Source organism: Argentina anserina, chromosome 1 (genome assembly GCF_933775445.1).
Source record: "Argentina anserina chromosome 1, drPotAnse1.1, whole genome shotgun sequence".
Classification (NCBI taxonomy): domain Eukaryota; kingdom Viridiplantae; phylum Streptophyta; class Magnoliopsida; order Rosales; family Rosaceae; genus Argentina; species Argentina anserina.
Window position 1 is genome coordinate 7652694 of NC_065872.1, and position 24091 is coordinate 7676784.

General features: G+C 36.1%; 4 protein-coding genes and 1 long non-coding RNA gene across 6 annotated transcripts; 3 read left to right on the top strand and 2 right to left on the bottom strand.

Moving 5' to 3' along the window:
• Positions 1-141: 141 nt before the first annotated feature.
• Positions 142-2778, bottom strand: LOC126786480 (uncharacterized). The gene is made up of 7 exons (XM_050512318.1): positions 2515-2778; positions 2088-2180; positions 1847-1984; positions 1519-1665; positions 1280-1377; positions 634-841; positions 142-371 (listed from the first exon to the last, which is right to left on the bottom strand). The coding sequence occupies exons 1-7, from the start codon at positions 2579-2581 to the stop codon at positions 286-288; spliced, it is 837 nt and encodes a 278-aa protein (XP_050368275.1). The 5' UTR covers positions 2582-2778; the 3' UTR covers positions 142-285.
• Positions 2779-3523: 745 nt separating this feature from the next.
• Positions 3524-5761, top strand: LOC126794205 (mitogen-activated protein kinase kinase kinase 5-like). Its single transcript, XM_050520865.1, has 7 exons — positions 3524-4197; positions 4284-4362; positions 4540-4602; positions 4708-4871; positions 5006-5081; positions 5240-5299; positions 5391-5761. Exons 1-7 carry the CDS (start codon positions 3656-3658, stop codon positions 5553-5555), a joined length of 1149 nt encoding a protein of 382 aa, XP_050376822.1. The 5' UTR covers positions 3524-3655; the 3' UTR covers positions 5556-5761.
• A 1446-nt stretch (positions 5762-7207) lies between these two features.
• Positions 7208-9960, bottom strand: LOC126800932 (protein FAR1-RELATED SEQUENCE 6-like). The gene is made up of 6 exons (XM_050528366.1): positions 9909-9960; positions 9533-9820; positions 8987-9421; positions 7706-8925; positions 7381-7521; positions 7208-7282 (listed from the first exon to the last, which is right to left on the bottom strand). Exons 1-6 carry the CDS (start codon positions 9958-9960, stop codon positions 7208-7210), a joined length of 2211 nt encoding a protein of 736 aa, XP_050384323.1.
• Positions 9961-16490: 6530 nt separating this feature from the next.
• Positions 16491-17028, top strand: LOC126789600 (uncharacterized). The gene is made up of 2 exons (XR_007671541.1): positions 16491-16715; positions 16831-17028. It is a non-coding gene; the product is annotated as an uncharacterized LOC126789600 (long non-coding RNA).
• Positions 17029-19638: 2610 nt separating this feature from the next.
• Positions 19639-21348, top strand: LOC126789588 (peroxidase 10-like). 2 transcript variants are annotated; one of them, XM_050515788.1, is made up of 4 exons: positions 19639-19884; positions 20197-20391; positions 20533-20698; positions 20837-21348. In XM_050515788.1, the coding sequence occupies exons 1-4, from the start codon at positions 19663-19665 to the stop codon at positions 21244-21246; spliced, it is 993 nt and encodes a 330-aa protein (XP_050371745.1). In that variant the 5' UTR covers positions 19639-19662; the 3' UTR covers positions 21247-21348. The 2 variants fall into 2 exon arrangements, with proteins under 2 accessions (XP_050371745.1, XP_050371753.1); XM_050515796.1 differs by having other exon boundaries at positions 20200-20391; positions 20837-21344.
• Positions 21349-24091: the final 2743 nt, after the last annotated feature.

Here is a 24091-nt window from a genome sequence, read left to right on the forward strand (position 1 = left end):
TCGTTTTTGATGGTGGTAATATAGAAACAGTACCTTTTGTAACAAAAAAAAAGAATCACATAACTTGTGTAAAAAAATTCACGTGTAACAAAATACAAGGTATAGTGATGGCAAATGAAAACGTACACAGAGTTAGCGAATTGTCAAGCATCTCAATAACACTGCTGAAAACCAGTTGAACCAACATTAGAGGCCAAAACATTTCGTTTAGTATGCCTGTATGACTAATCTCTTAACATTCAGAACAAAAACAATTCATTCTCGGCTGTTATGTATACATGGCATTCAGTATGGTTTAAATTTCCTCGCTGCTCTGATCTGCTGTATCCGCTTTTTATCCTGCTCAAATTTGCTCTGAAGCATCATAATTTCTGCAAGGACGGACAAAATACAAGTGCTTTGTTTCAGTATCCGGATCATTTTACCAATAGAAATAGCTATATTCCTAATACATCGAAATTTTTCATAAGTGCGCGCCGTAGCATGGGATAAGCCAGATCATATACTGATCGTTTTTGTTTTATCAAATATTTATTTTCTTAACAAGACCTAAAAATGTAAATTTTGTAATCTTGGCCAGTATTCAGGTAACATAAATATATAATAGAAGTTCTAGATATAAGATTAACGTACCATTCCTCTGAGCCTCTTTCCTCTGGAACCGGTAAAAATCTAGGCCAACATCTGTATTCTTCTTCTTGGCCCTCTTGGTCTCCACGACAACCTGGGCAACAGAGCCAACTGTAATTCCATCAGCATCCTTGGTCTTCTTTCTTCCTTTATGATGCTGTACAAGTTGCCATCCCTCCTCAGCAGAGAGGGCTTCTCTATCTTTTCTTTCCTGTACATTCGATGAAAAAATGGATGAGAACTAAATGAGTCACCACAAGACACAGGAACAGAAAATGAACAGCTTAATAAAGAACATGTAAGGATATACTTTATTAACAATACTAAAGATGTAGGTGATATCCTATGCACTGGAAAAAGGAAACGGGTTCATATATTCACTAGTTGAACAGATGGGCGTACAGTAAGTCAGTAGCACACGATAGACCAAGATTAAGTGTTATGTGGAGTTGTGGACCAACATTAAAAAGAAGAATAAACATCAGCAAAACAACTCTTCTGTTACATGTTTAAGTGAAACAATTTAACCTAGCATGGTGCCAGTTGCATGCAAATGTGCACATTGTTGGTAGAGGTCAGGTTCCAGGGCCGTTACAGATGACAATAATCCAGCTGCATGGCACTTATAACTTGGGAGAGGAAAAATTACCTGTTCCAATTTTGCCTCATGTGCAATAATGAACTCATCAATTCTTTCCTGCAGTACCTTCAAGCCAGGTCTATTTTGCTGGTATTCCATTATCCATTCTGTGGATCGAGAAATTCAGTGCTTGCCATTTAACAATGTTTATAAAAAATTATCAAACATTTGACATTAGTAAGGAAAATAACTTTTGTTGGTGTCATTATATGCACAGAGCCAATTATTTTGGAATCAGTATTTCATACTTTTCATTCCTTTTGGGATGCCCTCATCCTCAGAGGAGATAAGGTAAACGTCCTCATGATTAGCTTCTTCTTTCTTTTCCAAAGACTTCTCAGAATTTGATGAATTCATATCCCTTGTTTTCTTTTTCTGAGATTTATTGGATATGCCTACATCAACAATTTTATTATGGTGAAAAAAAAAGAAGCAGTTGTCACCACGATGTGAAATCTAGAGACAGAATTTTTCAATTCAAGAATCAGACTTGTCATTTCTCTTGAGCAGTTCCCATCCACTTAAGAGAGATGGCAAGGTTCAACTAGTGTAATGCTGCGAGAAACTAAAGCTCACCATTTAATACATCAAAACCATCAGGATTAGAGGGATCACGTTGTCCATCCAATGCCCGACTGTTCTTCACCTTCTTTACTTTTCCTTTTTTTAGTTTCTTTGTCCTTTGCTTGTCATTGGCTGCTGTAGGGGCGCTATCTAGTAAAATGACAAGAGCAGACCCCAGAAATTCATTTCGAATGCAAAGTTTCAACCATGTATATAACATGTTAACATCTAACAAAGCCAGAGTTCCAGTTACCTTCAATAGAGATGTGAACAACTTTTCTCGAATCACCATTGTTTTCCTTATCTCTTTTTCTCTTTTTCATCTTTGAAAGGCCCGACTTTTTATCTGAAAACAGTTCAACAGAATGACACAACATGTTTACTCTACTCATTTCTCAACATAAACAATAGAGCAAAAGTCCAAAGTGTTCTTCGTCTACAATGGAAGTCATTCATCCATTGTTTCTAGTTTTTCTTTCTAGATTCGAAACTTTTTCCCTACCATATTCACAGTAAGCATTCATCTCCAATTACAAAGCATTCATGTATTGGTTTCAGTTCAAATACATCCACATATACCATACCAAATAATCCCAGAACTCGACTCAAAGTCTCAAACAGCAAAACGAATCAAATATCAAAACTTGAAAACAAACGGCAAAATATTAAAAGCGACGAACCCTTTTCAACAGGCTCCAAGTCTCTCTGGGCAAGCTTCTTGGTCTTCTTCTTGTCCTTAAGTCCCATCTTCTCTATCTGCAAATAGCTCAACTACAGCACTATGACTACCGTATCTTCCAATCCCCAACTCTGCTTGAAACCAATGCAAAGCAAAAGGAAGAAGAAGAGGAAGAAGACGATGGGTATCTAAATAATAGATCAAGTTCGGAACTTGACTGAACCCAAAAGCCAAAATCGAGAAAAGGAGGCTATGGAGAAACAAGGGTTTTAGTTATGTTTCGCTGGGTTTTAGTTCGGGTGAAGCTGCTTTCTTTTCTTTTTCTGCTCGGGGGTAAATTTGTAATATCACCAGGCCTACTTACCACAACCCACAATCATCACACCTAAGCAAGAGTCCCAGCCGATTTTAGGGCAATGGCAAAAGGGTAAGCTAATTGGTCGTGGCACGATTGGCAGTGTTTTATGTTGCTACCAATAGGTACATGCATCATTTCAATGTGATTGTAGGTTCTTCTTTGCTTGTGGTGATTGCTGATTGAGTGTTCACTTTGTATCAGAGAAACTGGAGCTTTATTTGCCAAAAAAGGAAGTTGAATTACTGCTAAATTGAACTGAAGCTTACAAATTTCTAACACTATAGTACCATACCATATTGTGATTTCATAAATTTGGTTAAAATGATTTCATATATATCATTCCCAGATACATATAGAAAGTTAAGTCACAGCAATACTTGTCTCCGCTTAGCTTTTGGACTTGAATCTTATTGATGGTATTGATTGATGGGTTTGCAAAGATTGTTCCTTCTTCATATATCTCCACTCGATGCTATATGTCAAGTTGAAATAGACATGGTCAACCCCTTGTAATCAGATCGGTTCAAAAATTTGGTTGACTTGTAATTTTTCAAGTATCGACAAATGAGATTTGGAGAGCTCGGAAGCGTGTGGTATGTAGCTGCTGAGAACCTTCCCACTGAAGAATAAGTGAATAACACCATGGTATGCAGTTTTTCTTCACCCTGAGTCCCGGACTACCATGTTTCCTTATTTCTGTTTCTTGTTTTTGTGGTAGAGTTTCGATGAGTAGAAGAGTTTGCTTCATTCATTTTATTTCAGATTTTGTTGGGAAGAATCAACAATGGCTGGAGGTGAGATTGTTGCAGGGGCAGCTCTAGGACTACCGTTTAATATCCTGTATGATGTGATCAAGGAAGTGATGACCAAGACTACAATGTTCAAACCCCTTCTCGGAGATCTTAGCTCCACCATGGAGAACTTGCATCCAGTGATCAATGACATAGCCAAGCACAACAAGGACTTGGGACGTCCAGAGGAGGAACTACAGAGTTTCAAAAAGCAAATGGAGAATGGGGCTGAGCTTGTTCGAAAGTGCTCCAAGGTTGGTTTATGGAGAAGCTACAAGAAATATGGATATGCCAATAAGCTGATGGAGTTGGACAAATCTCTCAATAGACTATTAGCTATACTCGGCGTGCAGGGTATAAGAACCGGGATGGAAACGTTGGTGGTGGTGAAGGAAACATTGACTACAGTGAAGAGAATTGAAGACAATGGTGCTGGTACAGAAGAGAAAATTGTGGTGCATAATCTGATGGAGTTTCAGAAGGGAAAGCTTATTGGGACAGGTCCATATGGACCTCGTTATGTTGGAAGCAATAGGTATGCATATACAGATCTATGTGCAGTTCATCTACTTTTGGCAAATTGTGATCGATTAGGGGGAGTCTAATTTTCTCACGTGACAGGGTAACTGGAGCTTTATGTTCAATGAAGGAAGTTGAATTATCTCCCAATGGCTCAATTTCTGCAAAACAATTAGAAATGGTAAGCCAAGGCCCTAGAGATAGCTCTCTATTTTTTCCCTTACAGAATCAGCTTCATTTAATGTGTTTAGGTAGACTGTTGCATGGTGCTAGCTTGTTCGAATGTAAAATTTGTGGATGATGCTTTATGTAATGTAATGCTGTCACTATGCTTCTTACCTGCTGCTTCTTTTTACAGGAAATTGGAATGCTCAGCACCCTTAAGCATTCTAACATTGTGGAGTATTATGGAAGCCAAATGGTGAGTAGTGAGCTCCGGTACTCCCTTATGTTTAGGCATTTCCAAAATCATGTTTGTCTCGGAATGTAACTGAAATGAGTAGTATAAAATTTCTTGTATATGCAGGTAGACAATCAATTTTATATATATCAGGAGTATGTCCATCCTGGCTCTTTGAGCAAATATATGAATGAACGTTATGGAGTCATAACAGAATCTATTGTTCGTAATTTTACTCGCCAGATAGTGACCGGGCTGGCTTACATGCACAGCAAATACATAGCACACAGGTACTATCTCATGTATCAACTCAGCATAAAATTCAATTATGCAGGAAAATTGGATTGTGAGGCTAGATAATGATGTTAACAGCGAGCACTTTACCTATTTAGGATGTGTCTTAATTCTTCTCCCGTTGGTGTAGGAGTATCAAAGGTGCCAATCTGCTCGTTGATACTTGTGGGGTTGTCAAGCTAGCTGATTTCGCGATGGCGCAACAGGTTAATTAGACTCATTCTTTCTCATCCCAATTCTGTTTTCTATTACTTTGACCAACAGAGATACACCCTTCACTCACAACAAAAAGTGGTGACCATGTGTTCAATGATCAAAACTGTGCTTACTCCAATATGATTTGGAACTTTTTTTTTTTTGGTAGCTTCCAGGACATGAGCGAACAATTTCTTTAGAGAGAAGTCCACACTGGATGCCTCCAGAGGTCCTTCTCTAAACACTATGCAATGTTTTCAAGACTTCTAAGGACCAAGATAGACTTGCTTTCGGATACTGATCCAATGTTATTCTCGTAGGTCATTTTTTCTGTACTACATGACCATCTTGCTGCTGATATTTGGAGTTTGGGTTGCACAGTCATAGAAATGCTCACCGGAAGACCTCCTTGGAGCGAGCACGGAAGTGTAAGCAGAATATTCATTCAACTATATACTACTTGTTACATTATTGTGTTTCAATAGTTGATGTTGCAATTACTGTAGTAACTGATCAGATGCTGCTCCTGCTGTAAGGGTTATATACCCCAATAGAGTTTGGTAAAATGATGCTTCTTCAGTGTAATGTATAGCTTAGTCACATTGCATTCTGGAACTGCTACCAGGACGAGTTTAGTGTAACACAGTTTGCAATACGTTTAGATGTCCCTATGTTATCTAAATGAGTAATGCTAAATGGACCACCAATTATTGAACCACCTATGGACCACCTGACGTGGCAGCTGATGTGGCATGCCTACATCAGCAAAATAGAATTTTTGGTTTTCATTATTCTTTGGTTTTTTTTATTTCGAAATTCTTTTCTATTCCACTTTTTTATTTTCCTTATTTATTCATAAAACCCTATCTCTTTATATCTTATTCATCTTTTCAAACAATACAAAATTATCTGCTTCAACAGACGTTGTTCTACACCCCATGTTCTCCTCTCAACGATTCATCCCCCCCTCCCCCCCACCCATCTTCTAGTTGATCGAATTCCCAATTTGATTTTATAATTTTAACGAATACTTTTATCTATTCTAAAAGTTTGTTTTTTTTTTCATAACATGTTTGAACTTTAGGTTTTGACGGATCGGAACTGGAATTGAATTGGGATTTTTTTGTTTCTCAAAGGGCTAGGTTTTGAGAAACATACTCTTTACTTATTACTGTCATACTCATAGTTGTGTTTTTTCATTTCTCAAAGGCTTCGTTATGAGTATTATACTCTTAACCTCTTCGCTTAGCTTTTATCGATCATCTCTTTCTCAGTTAATTAGTTTATGAGTTTACAAGCACTATTACAAGAATTATATCTTGTAATCAGCCAAAACTTGGTTGGGCATGTATCATATCTTTTGTGGAACCTTAATCAATTTGACTTCAAAACTTTAATCAATTTATTGCACGATTGAATGAAAATTTATCATTTAAAGACATACATATATACTCAATGATCCATAATATTCGAAGGGAAGTGGGATTAGATTAAGGACTTAAGACTGCGGAAGAGGTCACTATATAGAGTGCCTACCTTGAAACGGTGCAGCTAGACATGAATATAGACCATGAACTAGATATGTTTAGAGTTTTGGTTGATGACATTCTAATGTTAGCAATAAGCTCTTAGGACGTGTAGGATTTGGTACCAAAAGTCATTAGACAATATGAGTCATACAATATACACCTTGTATTGCAGCATGATCTTATTTATGCTTCTTAATTCATTTTTTGACAGGTTGCAAACTTATTTTATTCAATGCAAAAATGCATATACATACTCAATACTCAGTGTCTCATGTTACTTACAAAATCCTTCTGTTTCATATGGCAAAAGTTGTTATGTGAATAAAAAAGACAAAAAAAACATGAAAGAAATCTCTACTACAATGTGAGACAAAAATCTTTCAACTGGGATATAAGACACAAAAGAAAATGTAAAAAAAACATTAATTTTAGCAAGATCAATTGGAATATGTAAGCTCTGCTCCTGGTCAATGTTGTAATCAAACAAGATCACTTGGTTTACCTGCATCAAATCAATTTCACAGCATTATATACAAAAACATTCACACAAAAATAACTTACTAAATAGAGCTTGAACACATATATACCTTCAGTCAATTTTTTTTCCATCAAATTGTTTCCAATAGTCTTTTCGATGGTATACGAACTCTTCTGGTATTGCCACTTGTGGAGGTTGAAATGTCCTATAGAAAAACAAGGACACAATGTTTTATAAGATAAACTATTTTTTAGGCTTAGAAACTACAATCTGACACTACAAAATAAAAACTAGACATTTTACCTTCATTCTTTCTCCTTCATTATTTTGCTTTTTGCTTGCTGCAGACTTGCTCCTTCCATTTTGTTTGTTTTTGACTCCTTTCTCTTGTTCTTTCTCAAAGTCATTCTTTTCTAAGGGTCGGCGACTTGCTGTGCTTGAACTCTACAAAAACAAAATAACAATACATGATACATTATTATTCTTGGACAAACAAACTTCAACCTCTGTTTTAAAATAATAAATAAAAGAAATTAATCATTATAAGCTACATACCTTCCGTCCAGATTCCTTTAGCACCAGTCTCACCATTTTTCTTCTTTTGTTCTCTTTTTTGTTTCTTTCTTACCTCTTCCTCTACCTTAGACACCTTCCTTTTAGATGGTGGCCGACCTTTTCTCTTCTTAACCAGTGGAGTAAGTATGTGCTGACTTGGATTTGAAATACCATCAACTTCGCACCCATTAGTATTAATAGGTGACCCAGGCACTGGTTCAACACCTCCACAAGCGCCAGTGGTGTTGGACTCGTGTTTGGATAGTTCATCTTTTAGGTTGTTCAAACAAGACAAAACTATCATACACTTATCTTCAGAATCATACGCTAATTCCTTAATATCGTCAAAGTTCTTTTGCATTTTGTCAAGCCTTTGTGAGTCAGGTCTAGCATCCCATCCGCCATAACTGATTTTAACCATTGTGTGACATCTCTTCACATCCTTTCTCCATCTTCTCATGATATATTTGTCAGGAATCATGATTTTCTTATGACAAATCAAAACATATATCGCATGTCTGCATAGTATACCTCTAAACTGAAAGAGGCAACAATTACAGTGAATATCATCACTTTCTTCGTTGAATGAAACCTGAAAGTGAACAGTTTTCTTCATCTCTCCAACCTTGATATCTTTAGAAATTATGTACTCTGAAACTGAGTTATCCACTTCAACAGAAATGAAGTCACAATACATTTTACCAGTTAATTCATCTCGAAACTCTTTAAACTTTGAAATTGTGTAAATATTGTGTGCTTGTACCTCCATGTCATAATGAGTTGCACCAAGAAGACTATATGAGAAACACTTAAAATCTTCATGGTTTTCTTTCTCCACCTTACTTCTCAGTGCATTTTCATACTGCTCAACAAATTGTTTCAAGGTAGTCTTAGAATTGACATGGCCATCAAAGAATGAATTCATACTTTCACTTCTTTGTGTGGTAGACATTCCTGCCCAAAAAAAATCTTTAACAAAACTTGGAACCCAACGAGTTCTCTCCTCAAACATGACATCCAACCAATCATTTTTCTGCAACTCATACTTCTTAATCATCTCATCCCAACGTTCCTCAAACTCAATACGAGATAATGAATCATAAATTGTGTTTAACAAGGTTATCGAGATAGATTCATATTTTGCATATCCTTTTAACTTTTCAGGAAGTTTCTTTAGTATATGCCACAAGCACCAACGGTGCCTAGTATTCGGGAAGACAATCTCAATGGCGTTTCTCATAGCTCTATCTTGATCAGTAATAATTCCACCAGGAGCATTCCCAGACATGCATGCTAGCCAAGACTTGAATAACCAAACAAATGTCTTTTTTATCTTCACTTGAAATCAACCCACATCCTAGCAATATCGACTGTCCATGATGATTAACCCCCACAAATGGAGCAAAAGGCATTTCATACTTATTTGTCAAATAAGTAGTGTCAAATGTAATAACATCACCGAATTCATGGTATGCTGCCCTACTCCTTGCATCTGCCCAAAACAAATTTCTCAGTCGACCCTTTTCATTTATATCAATGGCATAGAAGAAATTAGCATTCTTGGCTTGCATATCCAAAAAGTAAGTTTGAACTGCACTAGCATCACCTTCCTTCAGCCGCAATCTCCTCATTTTTTCAATGTGATTTCGAGCATCTTTTTCTAAAAATGGTACATTCTCATATCCCCGAGCTTCAACAACAATCAAGTTGTAACTCTTGTTTGTCCCTATTTTAGCAACATCATTCAACTCAAGCCTCCTCTTGATTGATGAACTTAATCCACGATTGACTGCGAAATAACGAGACTTTCTTGGACTCAAACCATGATTATGCTCAAGCTTTACAGAATTAATTTTCCAATTTCCATCAAGGGATTAACCAAGTCTAATAAGTGCATTACAATCAGTCTTCACACTTGGACGAGGCTTTAGAGAGTTACTTGTTGTACTTTTAAATTTCCCGGCTCTACCACATGAAATAGTAACATATCTTGTACTCCCATCATCTCCCTTTCTTGATGTTCTCTTTTTGACCGGGAATCCTGATTGCTTCCCATATTTCCTATAGTATTCAAATGCCTCGTCGATAGAATTAAAACTCATTTCAACATTGGGCTCTTGCATTATGTCTTTTCTCTCTTCTTCTTGATTATTGTCTAAGCTCTTTGATGAATCATCTATTTCTGTTCCTAGATCATATATAAATGATTTTCACAAATGTGCCACTAAAACAAAAGACTGTATATTGATAGAAACTTTTTGGTATAGATAACATACCTTGTTCATTAAGGAGAGGAATGTTCTCTGATTCGTCTGACAATTGTTCCATTATTTAGCACATGAAAGCAAGTAATATAATATAAACATAGTGAATACATACAATAACAAGTAATCATATCATGAATGATCACAAATGGACACTTTGTGCAATTATCTATGATCGGTAACTAGAGGACAAATGCATAATTTGATCAACCCGTGTATTTCATCTTATGTGTACTTATTTACTACACTTAAATCATTCGGGTTTAATTTTTATGTTTTTCTATTGAATGTGAATATGTAGTAGGTCTTTGATGATGGGTAAAAGTCTGATCTAATGATAGAACAAAGCAGTTGATGAAGGCAAGGGTGGAATTAAACGCAGCTATGTTTCATGTAAATAAGAAGGAACAAAACCCTAATTATTCAGATTTGAAAAAAGCAATCGCATCTATCTATGAAAATAAACGCATCATAAGAAGAAACATGGAAACCCTAACCATTCATATATGAAAAAAAAAACGCAGCTATGAGGACAAGAACAATTGAAGATGTTTACATGTATAATGAGAAACCTTGCAAGACATAAGAAAAAACATTAAAAACCCTAATTCACTTCCACTTTTTCCCGCAAACCTAAATTTCTGACATGTTTTAATAAAAGAAAGAAAACTAACCACGTTTAGAATAGGCAAATATGCTATGAACCAGAAAGTCAAAATATTCAGATTACGAAGAATCGATGAGGAGGTGGGAGGATGAGTAAGATTGTTGCTTGAGCGGATAACAGAAAGGGTTTGAAAAAGTACGCACATAAGAAAAAAAGATAGGGTTTTATGGATAAATAAGGAAAATAAAAAAGTGGAATAGAAAAGAATTTTGAAATAAAAAAACCAAAGAATAATGAAAACCAAAAATTCTATTTTGCTGATGTGGGCATGCCACGTCAGCTGCCACGTTAGGTGGTGCATAGGTGGTTCAATAATTGGTGGTCCATTTAGCATTACTCTATCTAAATTCTCTTCTTTGAATGCAGATGCAGGCCTTGTTAAAGATTGCTAGTGGGAATGAAATCCCGCAGTTTCCGGAGACAATGTCGCCGGAGGGCAAGAATTTCCTAAGATGCTGCTTGCAAAGAAACCCTGCCGATAGGCCAACTGCTGCCATGTTATTAGGACATCCGTTCTTGAAAATTCCCAGCACCGTCAAACAAATTGGGAATAGCCCAGTTTGATTTCTTCTTTTTTGTTAATGTAGCAAAGGCCTAAAAACAATACGAAGATGGCCCAGTTTGCTTTAAATTATGATCCATTCACGTCTGGGCTAATCCAAATATCCATGAGGTTCCTTTTTTTTTTTATTCGGATAATTTCTCATCAATAAAACTCTCTAGCAGGATATACTTTTGGGCAATTGCGCAATGTTAGGTTAGTCCTCTCCTTTCAATTGCGCAATGTTTATAATGTAAAGACTAATTTAATTTTCGAAGTTCTAAGAGTCTAACACCATTATGTGAAGACTAATTTTTTATCAAAGAGTTCGGACTGTAGTAATTAACTTTCGGTGACGATGATAGTAAATGGACAATTCTATTTATGGAAAGAAGTTCCGAGACCATTATATCAACACTAATTTTATTGGAGAGTTTGATAATTGTAGTAAATTAACTTTCGGTGTAGATGATAAAAGATAGACAATTTTATTCGTAGAAAGAAGTTTCGAAATCATTATGTAAGGACTAATTTTTATCGCACAGTTTGATAATCATAGATATTAAACTTTCGGTGTAGATAATAGAAAAATGGATAATTGTGTTTATAGAATTATGTTCACGAAAAATAAATGATACTACTTTACATTCCCGCGAAAATTAATAAATTATACAATAAGAATGCGGAAGGTAGCGTTAATGCCACCGGCCCAAATTAAACAAGTAGATAACCCAATTTTTATACAAAATGAAGGTGGCTACAAAACAAGGAATCAACCTCGGGAAACTTTACTCGAAAACATTGTTAATAAACATAAGAATGAAATGCAAAAGGATGAACACGAATACTAACTCTCAAATGAGGCTCCTAGCTCCAAAATTAACAATTGGACCTGCAAGACAACTATCATAGGGGTGAGCGTCGTCCTCGCTTGCCCAGTAGGGGTCAGCCCACCCATGAGGTTTGACAACCAAAATTAAGTAAGGATAAGTTTTATAAAACGTTGAAGGTAGTTTTGAGTACTCAGAGTAAAACTATTTAATTAAAATAATGCAAGTTTGGGAATATCTTGCTAAAATAGTTTGTGGAGCTCCAAAGGTAGGGTAAGGCAAATTCAACTACAAGCAATGCTCAACCGATCCTAGCGATTAAATAGTCGGGTTCAACTATACGTTTGTTATAATAACAGAGTAGCGAGAGTGTCCATTTAAACGGAATGCCCTCAATAGTAAAGTATAGAATATGGATCCAATAATAAACAGGGCATTGCCCCTCCGGAGGTTCACGGTCATCAACACCGTAGGATTACCTAGTATGCTAGGCTCCCGTCACTCTCAGGTCAACACACGCGAGGATTCACTACTTACCCTATCTTGAATCGTGTCTAGTCTCGGGTTCTCGCAACATTTAATGCATCATAAATCATTCAACCGAGAACTAGACTATACAATTTATTTGGCCCAAAATCAACATATGAGGGTTAGTTCCCCTTCTTGGAATAACGTGCAGAATCTCAGCTGTTATCCAAATCCAATGTATAGCTCTTGCTGCTGCTCTAAGTCTCCGAAAGATCCTCATAACATCAACTCTGAGTTCATGAGGTATAAAAGAGTCAACATCAAAGTCGAATATCAAAAATAAGTTGACTCAATCATTTTCCTAGTTTGACCAGGAAAGTCAACTTTTGACTTTCCGTTGACCAAGTCTTCCTGGTTTGACCAATTCTCAGAAAATCCGAAAATAATCCAACTTAAATAGTCGATCGATACCAAGCATATTTTATGGATATATAAGTTACTTAGCATTATATCGACGACTTATTTATTATACCAATACATTTCTAAGTTAAATAGTTCTTGATTCTAGAACCGGGCGAGAATTGAAACTATCATTAGTTGTAACTAAAAGTTACGTTTCTTCGTTGACTTTTTAGTTAAAACTGGATTTTCACTAAGTTATTGTAGGTAAAAGTAAAACCGTTAAAATAATTTAGTAAATGGTAAAAGGTAACTTAGGATAAAATCATAAAAGTCAAAGTCAAACAGTAAAAGTAAATAGTAGAACTGCCAGGGGTATTTTAGTCATTTCACTTGGGTAGTAAAATGGTAAAAAGGTAACTTGTAATGGTAAAAACAAAGGAATTCACCCCATTGTCTCCGATCGTGTTTCCGGCCACAAAAATCCTATTCTAACAATATCAAATCGTCATGCAACTTCATCACAGCCTCCACAACAATAATACAACCCCAAATTAATAAAAACAGAACCAAATGATTGGCGTTTGCTACCTTGAAGAACTGAAACAATGGAGCCGAGGCTGATGCTTCCTTTCGGACCCCAATCCAAGCTCCTACTTCACCAAAGTTGTTCCCAAATCATCAAGCCATTGGGAAATTGAAGGGATAATTGGCCGAAGTGATGAATTCTAGGGTGGAAATCGAAAACAGAGAGAAGAGGAGAAAGAATTAGCTTTCTGGGTTTTAAGGAAATTGAAGTATGAACAAGGAGAATAGCTTCGGTTTACCCATATTCAAAGGCTTGGTGCTTGCCAGGGTTCCACGGCGTTGTTGATAGTGAGGAGGAGGGCGGCGGCAGACACGGTGGTGATGATGCAGAAAGAAGCAAGAAACCATGTAAGACTTCAATTCGTGAAATTGAAGACACAAATGAGTTGGGTATTCAAAGAATCGATTAAGCTTACCCAAATAAAAGATTTGGAGACTGATCGAAGTTAAAGGAATTGGCGGAATCAATGGAGATTGGAGCTCGGCTTCGTTCTCCGATTTCAGAGAGAACAAGGACAAGGCTATGACTTGTTGGTATGGTTTTGTGGAGAAGGAGGAGGAGAATTTGGTGGTGGTGATGCATGTGTTCTTCCTTGCCGTACGACGGCGCTGGACGGAGGAGAAGATGGGGCGGTCTTCGGTGGAGTTGCAGAGAAGAGAAGAAGGAAATGAGAGAGAGGACGCGAAGGAAAAGAAGGGAAGTTGGGCTCGGGCTTGGGCCTGGGTTAAAAAGAAAATGGGCTCAAAAATAAAAGGTCCAAAAAATTTAAACTTTGAAAATCGTAAAAACAAAACCGAGCGTCGGAAAAATATTCCGAAGACATTTTCGAGCTCGTGGCGACATGTAGTTTAATAACGACGTATTAAACTACGTTTTCGACACTTAATATAAATGTCGATTAATTACTCCTAAAGTGTTGGTAATCGAGATTATAAATCTCGGGTCATACAGTGAGGGGATGAAAATACCATATTCATACCAATTTTCAATTATGTCCCCGTATCCGCCTCAATTCTCGTTATAAAGTAATGGGTATTCCCCGTACCCATCCCCATTGGGGATCAATTTTTCATACCCGCCTTGATAGAGCGTTGGTTAAAACGTCTATAATAAATCTTGTAAAACATAATCGTTAGTATAGAATAAGCAGAGATCGTTCTTTCCGGAGAATTGAAGGGAACTCTAAACTTTTAGTGTTAACAAATAATAGGGGGTTTGAGATTGATTATTAACTATTAAAATAAAACCTAAATTGTTATTTACATGATCGACTTCTCTTTAACAAACTTAAACTAAATTTACCATTACACCACATAATTACAAGTTCAAACCTATCATGCATTCTAATTCGACCAATTACATACTTTTTAGACACCAATACAATTAGAGCCTTAGGGGATCATCTAATCATGCAAGGTTTCAATTAACATTTAGATCGACTTAGGGTCTAATCTAAATTTGCATGCAATCGAATTCAATAACACTTAGAGTATAAATCAAACAAGATTATATTTAAGCACCAAATCTTTGTTTGAGACATGTTTCATGTGTGTCGTCACCCACCATGGTTTCACATGAAAATTTCCAGAATTTTGACCACTTTTAATCAACACAAACCGAACCAACTTAGCGCATGATTCGATTTGTGTCAATATGGTTGATGAATCTAGCACTGAAACACAATCTTAGGGACTGTATCTAAGCACTAAATTCATATGCACATATATGAAAATAATCTAAAAGTATGAGAAAGATGATTAGAACACAACAATAGAAATACAAACTTCAATAATTATAAGAACATAAATTCGATATAGTCTAAAATAAAATCAAATACAATCGGAAAATTCTAAAACAAATATAAAACCGATATTTCCACATAAACAACAACTTACAATCTTCATAGACAAAGAATTGTAGATTAACACAAATATACGAAGCCATGGAGATGAGTTGCGAGAATCACACATTGTAGGAACTTTAGAGGTACTGCAATAAGTAAAAATCGGTGGAGATAATGATGGTTTTGGGGTGGATGACTTGGCTAATTTGTGAGGGAAGTATATGGTGGTGTTTTAGTAGAGTTTTGGCTCTTGAATGCGAATGAGAAGTGATTTTATTTGAGAGATGAAGTCATGTATATATAGATGAACTTTCCTCATATTATAATGTCATGCTTTATACCCTTAAATCATGGCAAGTTTTATTCCCTAAAACATGTCATGTTTTATTCCCTAAAACATGTCATGTTTTATTCTTAAATCATGCCATGTTTTATTCCCTATGTTTTATGTCTTTAATGATCATCTTCTATTTAATTGTTGCATGACTTGACTCCATCTCTTTTTCTTTAATTATATCTTCAATCCAATCTGAAAATAAGAAAATAAATCATAAGTAAGAGATAATTAGTTTCAAACCCTAACAAGGATTCTTAGTCAAACTAGCACTCTAAACCAATTATGCGTTTTTAACTCATGTAAGTACAAAAATGCATCTAATACCGCCCAATGACTCAATAGTACAACAATAAGGGCAAAACAAAATACAAATTGAGGTAAAAACATGTTAAGAACGTCGCATAAAGTGCTCATATCACGCCTCAATACCAGTTAACGATATTTTGTTATATTATATGAAAAATCAAATGAAGTATAAAAAAAAGTGAAATCTAAAATAAAAACAAAATATTATGATAAAATTAGCTTTTTACATTAATCAAACTTAAACAAATAGAAGTCTAATTCAAAATATAACAATAACAGTAAGAAATGTTTTTATTTACATAAATATTTATTTATTTATTAATATTAAAACATATATAATATATATTTTATTTTTATGAAGTGAGGATGAGAATGAAGATTAAAATATCATTCATGTCCGTTACCCGATTTTATATTTCGAATATAATGAATCTCCATACCCATTTTCCATTTTTACCAATTTCACAACCGATGAAATACCCACAAATAACCTACTCAATAATTAATATTGCCATCCTTGAAACAATCCAAGCAAAGCATTGACATACTTTTAGCTAGGGACCAAAATCAAAATGAGGAAACAACATTATTGCGAAATGCTTTTAATTTTTGGTGTCGTCACATATCTTCTCATTCTTTAAAAAGCTAGCAGCCAATCTGTGTCTTACTAGTGCTCTCTGCTTTCACGTGGTTGAACCCATCATATCATCATATCTTCTCTTCTTCTTCTTCTTGAATCCATTAGAGAGAAACAGGGAGATGGATCCGCCACCAGCACAAGCCATTGAGACTTCCACCACCTACCAAGAAGATGAGCAAGACAAAGTCGTCAACGACTGGTATTTGATTTTCATTTAATTTCTTGTTTATTTTTTTATTTTATTTTTATGATTAACTTGCTGTTCTATATTGATTATACAATTCTTTTGAGTTTGTATCTGTGGCTATATGCAGTTGTTCTTGCTGTTTTGACTGCACCGAGTCCTTGCTTGATTACTTGTTCTGCGGTTTGTGTTAGACTTTGAGATTAGATTGACTGCAAAGATAAATCTGATCCTGTTATTCATCTTTTACAGTTCATGTCATGTATCAAACTTGATGCTGCTGTGTCTTTAAATTTGAATATGATTCTTTTGTAATACCCTTTTGATCTTTATGCACTGAAATTTTCTGGGGTGTGTTTGTGGATTGGTAACAGTCCTAGATTCTGAATTCCAAGCTAGCTATTTGATTCATTTGTGTATCACAAGCTGGAGACATACATATATCCCATCAGAATCTGAGATCATGTCATTGATGTAGTTTGTTGATGCTAGCAGTCAATTACAAGGGTCAATATCCAAAGTAACGTCTCAGTTTCTGGGGTTTAGCTCTGCTGCAGGCCTCTTGATATTGTGTGCTATGTTATAACGTAACCAGAAGATATGCTGAAATCCTAGATACAAATAAACAATGTAAATTATGAAATTTAAATGAAATGTCGGATTTATGATTTTGTTGAAAAGGAAATGAATCAAATGATCAAGTTCAGCCATCCGGAATTCAGGAAATGCATGTTGAGAAAATACGGATAAATTAGAGCACATCAAATCAGATCAATATATAATCAAGCTCAATTTAGTAAGTCAGTCTGAACATATCAAGCAAAATCCCCCTTTTAATTCTAGTTCCATATAAAGGCTCCCCTAGATTTGATTTGATTTAGTAATTCAGCAAATAAAGGCTCGTAACAGATAATGAGTTACAATAATAAAAAGAAACTCATAGTGGAAAGAATGTTGCAATGAATTATATCCCAACTTTAGCAATCCACTCTTACTTCCCCACTTCCATGCCCATATTTAGGTGTCATCATCCGGCCCTAAGCCCCGGCTCACCCTAAAGCTAGGAAGCACGGAAACGTGCTTATACCCACGTTTCCCGCTTCTGAATCGGAACCACTCCAGAAACGCGACGGAAACGTTCAGAAACGCTCGGAAACCCGTCGGAAACGCCCAGAAACGTGCCGGAAACGCCCGGAAACGTGTTTTCAGAAAAATGTGTTTTGGAAACGCGGTGGAAACACGAGTTTCCGAATTGGAAACGCGAGTTTCCAAAACATAAAGGTTTTTTATGTTTTTATTTTATTTTTTAAATGAAGTGATAGACTTACATTCATCTAGTTAAATGACTTATTTCGACATATTTTTGACCTCCCGCCGAGTCGCCGACCCTCCTTCTCTCTTGTTGATACCTAGATCTCTCATTATATTTGTATTATTTTCGAATGTTGAACACCAAGTTATTTAAGTTATTTGAGATTTCGAGTTACTTAAACTAAAAATTTGTTATTATATTTATTTTTTGTATAATTTATATACTTTTTTTTATTTCGACGTTTCCAAAACGTACCCGCTTCCTAAAAATTTTGAAAAACACGCTTCGCGTTTCCAAACTCTTCCACGTACCCGTACCCGTACCCGTACCCGATTCCGTGCAGCCTAGCCCTAAAGGGCCAAACCCGTCCTAATACAAGGGCCGACCCAAGTCTTTTTCGATTAGGACAGGATAAAAGTTGTGCAAATAAAGTCATGTCATACCTTACGGCCCAGTCCTATTGAGTCTTATAGGACCAAGTCCGGCCCGACCCTGCCCTAAAAACTCACGTTTTTTTTGCCATAATAATAATATTTTTTTAATTATTTTTCAAATATGTTTCTTCTATTACATATGCAATAAAACATATCTTTTTTGTTTATTGATTTTATAAGTTTTATTTCTATTTATGTTTTGTTAAATAAACCCTTAATTTTGAGTGAAAGTTCATTTAATATATGAATATAAGTACTTCTGCTTATATTTATAATTTTCTTAAGCTAAATCTATCATATATATGCATGTAAAATATGATTATAAGTTAAAAAGAAGAATATTATATTACGTGTATAATATTATAGTTAAATATTGAGGAAAAAAATAACTTCAATATATTTATTTCAAGTTTTTTTTAAATAAGCACAATGTGATGTTTGGCCTGTTTTAGCCATATATAACCCGATTTGGAGGGCCGGCCCGACCCGACCCTATTGACCCTTTTAGCCTTAAAAGAATAGACTTGTAGGGCAGGTCGAGGACTTACAAATTAAAACCTTAGCCCAACTTTATTTTTATTGACTCGGTCAAACCCCGACCTTGCCTTATCCTAAATTCTAAAATTTAGGGTAGGGTTAGCCAAGCCCGACTAGGCCATGATGACCCCTATCCATATTGGTGATTGTGGCAAAAGTGGTTTGGCACAAATTGGGTGAATTCTAGTAGCATATATATACTTCTTCATCTTCAAAGTCCATCCTCCTTTGTTTGCCTGAGTTCATGATACACGTACTTTACCATCACACATTGTAGTGCTTGAGTATGCATATTCCACCATTGACATAACATATACGACATGCCATATTGCACATCTATAATGGCACTTCCAGCACCCCATGTCAGACTGGACATACCCAGGTAGAACTGAAATACATCATCATATCACTTAGATCAATATAAAATAGTCATAGCGATCTGTAGTGCATGTACAAGTTTCTAGTGTCTCTCCCACTCTCCCTAGAGAAATTATACAATTGAACTATTTAATACATGTGCTTATTTAATTTAATGCACTTTAATTAATTCCTTTTGAGCCTCTAATCATCTCCCTCTGCCTATAAATAAACTACTTGTACTTGGAGACTCACATCAGTACTTGTCACACATCATTAGGCGGTGATAATATATGATCAGAGAGTTGTTCACTCTTAAGAAATGGAGTTTAACATTACCTACAAGCTTTCCTATGTTGCTTTGATTTGCCTCTTGTTCCTAAGCCCTCCTTTTGTTTCCTCTCAGCTCAATTATAAGTTCTATGACTCCTCTTGTCCCAACTTGAGCAAGATTGTTCAACAAGGTGTTCGGTCTGCTATTGCAAACGATTCTAGGATTGCTGCCTCACTCTTGCGGCTTCACTTCCATGATTGCTTTGTCAATGTACGTTAATACTTCGGCCCCCTCAATCATTTCTTATCATCAACTGGAAAACATGAATTTGAATTGAACGAAATCTCTCATTACAAATTCTAATACCTACCATGCATACATTTCAGGCCTCCTGAACTATATATATTGATAGTAAGTTCAATCAACTAGTTTAACGCTTATCAAAGTTGATTGTTCATTTGTCGGGCTTGCTTGTTTGTTTAAATTTAAAAGAAAATTCTCCATAAGTACCTAACACCATCTGACTTTGGCTTTTTATTACATGCGTTACTGATCTTCAAATTTCTTCCATTTTGTTCAAAGCAGGGATGTGATGCATCTATACTACTGGATGATTCTAGCACTCTTAAGGGGGAGAAAAATGCCCTGCCCAACAAAGATTCAGCCAGAGGCTATGAAGTGATTGACAACATCAAGTTAGCACTTGAGGAAGCTTGCCCATGCACTGTTTCTTGTACTGACATACTCACTCTTGCAGCAGCATCAGCTGTTTATTTTGTAAGAAAACCTAACCATATATGCATTATACCCAAAGTTCAAAACAAACCGCTAAGACTGGAGTATGATATGAGTTGTAAAAAATTTCCAACTGTTATCGGCTAACAAATAGTACTCTATCTATGAGTTTTGTGGTTTCAGAGCGGAGGGCCATATTGGCCTGTACCACTGGGTCGCCGAGATGGTTTAACAGCAAGTATAGATGCAGCTAACAACGATATGCCATCACCTTTTGAGTCCTTGGACAACATTGCTGCAAAGTTTACAGCAAAAGGCCTCGATTTAAAAGACGTTGTTGTCCTCTCAGGTTTAGATCCTATACCGATCGTCCTAATAATAACTTCGGTTGCCGATCATCACCATAATAACAAGTCATGCTTAAGAGCAGATTGTGTTGTTTTGGTTTTTGCCCTAAAAGATTGTTCATGCATGGTTATATACGCAGGTGCACACACCATAGGCTTGGCTCAGTGCTTCACATTCAAGACACGACTGTTCAACTTTAGTGAATCAGGCAAACCTGATCCGGTATTAGACAGATCACTTCTAATAAAACTACAAAGAGTGTGCCCAAATCAAGCTGATTCTGATACCACACTGTCTCCTCTTGATCCTGTCACTTCCACCAAGTTTGATAACATTTACTTCAAAAGACTGGTAAACAAATCTGGGCTTCTACAGTCAGACCAGCTCCTTATGGGGGACAATAGGACGGCTCCGATGGTCATCAGCTATAGCAGATTTCCAAATCTGTTCAACAAGGACTTTAGAGAATCCATGGTGAAAATGGCAAATATAGGTGTGCTTACTGGGCGAACTGGACAAATCAGGAGAAACTGTAGGGTGGTGAATTAGAAATTTAGAATAACTATTAATTGCAGTTGTAAGATGATGATATATATATTCAGTGCGTGCTATCATGCATGCCTTACGCTCCAAAATTGCATTCAGATATTGCTCTATAACTAATTCTAGCTCTATCATATCACAATTCGAGTTCAAATTACTCCTTTCACTAAGTCAAGAAATCGCGTCTATATCTCATCTCCTTGGTGTGGCCAGTAGGTTAGCGACAAGTTGACGAGTTTTGGGTTGAACACACGCCCGTTTAGGCAAGTCCCTAATTTATTCTACTATAACTAAAAACTTGATGAAGCACCTATATAGTGAGGCTTCATCCGATCCCATTCTCAAAGAAATCCTTGATGGGAACAAACTCCCATTTTCAAACTTTCGATTTCGATCGCTGGATCTGGTAGATAGAATCAATAGATGCACACCATTATAGTAACCTCATAAGCACAACATTTTGGTTTTAAAAGTTTGGCTCCAAAACTTAGCCACTTACAAGGGAATTCGATTAGGGTATGTTTGTTACACAGGACTGTCTATGCTCACCTTATTTTCTATGACAGTCCTGGACTCTCCTAGCTAGGCTTATGTTAACTAAGACATGACCCATGTTTGGTGACAAAAGACCAAGGATTAACAACAGAAAGAACAACAAGAACAGGCAAAGAACGCACACCTGCAGATGTTGGAAGGTTTCATCAAAAGGTCATGTAGATCACTTTGAGATATTGGAACGATGTCTCTGTCAGCAGCATCAACTACATACCTGCGATGTCTTCCATATCAAGCAAGAATTAGAGATGAATCATAATGAAATTCACTCAATTTGTAATAAAAAAAATCAAAATCAAAACACTCATACATGAGAACGAATGCGAATCTGGAATTTATACTAATCAAACCTTTCTATGACTCCACATCAGAAGAATCATAACAATTCCAATCCCACCCCAAAAAAGAAAAAAGAAAAAAGAGCCACAAACACGAAATTGATCGATTCTTACCAGTTTTAAGTCACCCAGAAACCAAAATGGTCAAATTGTTAGCAAATCAGCCTACCCAGATACCAAATCCCTCAAATAGCTGCAACCCATAGACACGAATTGCAAATCCCAGAAGATAAAGAAAAGAATAGGTAGAAGGGTTGAAGGTAAGAGTGAAAAACAATTCATCCAAGAAGAAGAAAGAGGTCAAAGTGAGACGAAGAGGTCGAAATAACTGAGAGAGAGAGAGGTTGACGAGGTTGACGCGCGGAGAAGACGATGAAAAACACGGGGCTTACACAAACCCATGAAATTTGGGGGGTTTGTGTAAGCCGGTATTTTGAGGACACGGGGCTTACGGAAGCTCATTAAATTGTATCCCTGAAAACCCCAAACGTAGGACAAAGACTTATTTTCTTATACAAGCAGTCCAATCCCATCCAATCCCATGTAACAAACGCCCCCTTAATGTTATGTTATTTCAAACTTTCAATGATGTCTTGATGGCTTTGTCGTCGGATTGGTTCTCTACTCCAACCTCCAGCGATATAAAGTATAGCGTCGCTTCTTGATGGATAAGCGTTAACATCATCTGATTGGAAAAGTATTTGACTTATTCATAGGTGTGAGCCTAAGTAATGATACGTTACCTTGAGTATTTTCTTAGTATTTGGGAGTTCAAAGAGGATGATAATTAGGTTGACGACAATGACTGATCGATGGACTCTGATAGAGACACTCTATGTATATATGTAATGATATCATTGATATGGAAAATCCATTGATTAGTGATTTTGGCGCCAAAAGCCGCCAATCGTGCATGTATGTCAGGTTTTGATTCAAATAGTGAAGTGCGTACCAAGAAAATCAATGTTTAATTTCGAGTTAATCTACTGCACACATCACACATTCGACGGTAGATAATAGATACATTTCACAACCGACGGTTGATAATAAATATTATTTTTCTGATCTCACTTATAAAACAATAATATAAAATATATAACATACATCGATATATATTACAATTTTCCTTTAATTTCGATTCAAATCCATTGATATCGAGCTTATGTCTACGTCTCTATCTGGCTCAAACTTTCTCATCAACATTTGTGCCAAGAAATCTAATTCGACCAGTTGAAATTAACGTACGTTTAAGCTTTTATCGCTAGCTAGCCTCTCTCGGTTTCAATTATCGAATAGTTGCTCTTCAAAACCCAACGTACAATATTCTCCCTTTGTTGCTTGAGGTAGTTCATGATCTTAAGTGACCATATTTGATATAAAAATTATAGCAGGTTAATAAATTAGCAGCCCACATTAATATAGTGCATACGTATACTTGTTCCACTACTTGACATAACATCCACCATTTGCACATACAAATGGCACTTTCAGCAACTTAAAACTTATCTCCAAGCTACCCAGTTAGAAATTACATCGGCCAAAAGGAGAGTGACAACATGCATTTCATTAGCAAATATTGGCAATATCATCAACTCATTAAGTCAACTTAGAGTGACTAGTGCATGTCTTTTCTCTAAGGAAACCAGAAATACATACCGACATACCACTAAGTGCAATTAAACTAAATTCAACAATGTAAGAAAAAAAAAAAATATATATATATATGGCCCTTCCATTAAGAAATCTTTTTTTTTTGTTTAAAAAAACGATAGCTCATTAACCAAATTTTCGATTACATTTCTACATCTCCATTGTTCAATTTTTAGGGCCTAATATGTAGATCATTTCTGTAAAATTTCAATCGAAAATGGTGGCCGTTACGGTATCAGATTTGGTGAAAGCAATGAACGAGTCAAATCTATCAAACCTCAACCGTTCATGCTTTTAAGTTTAAATCT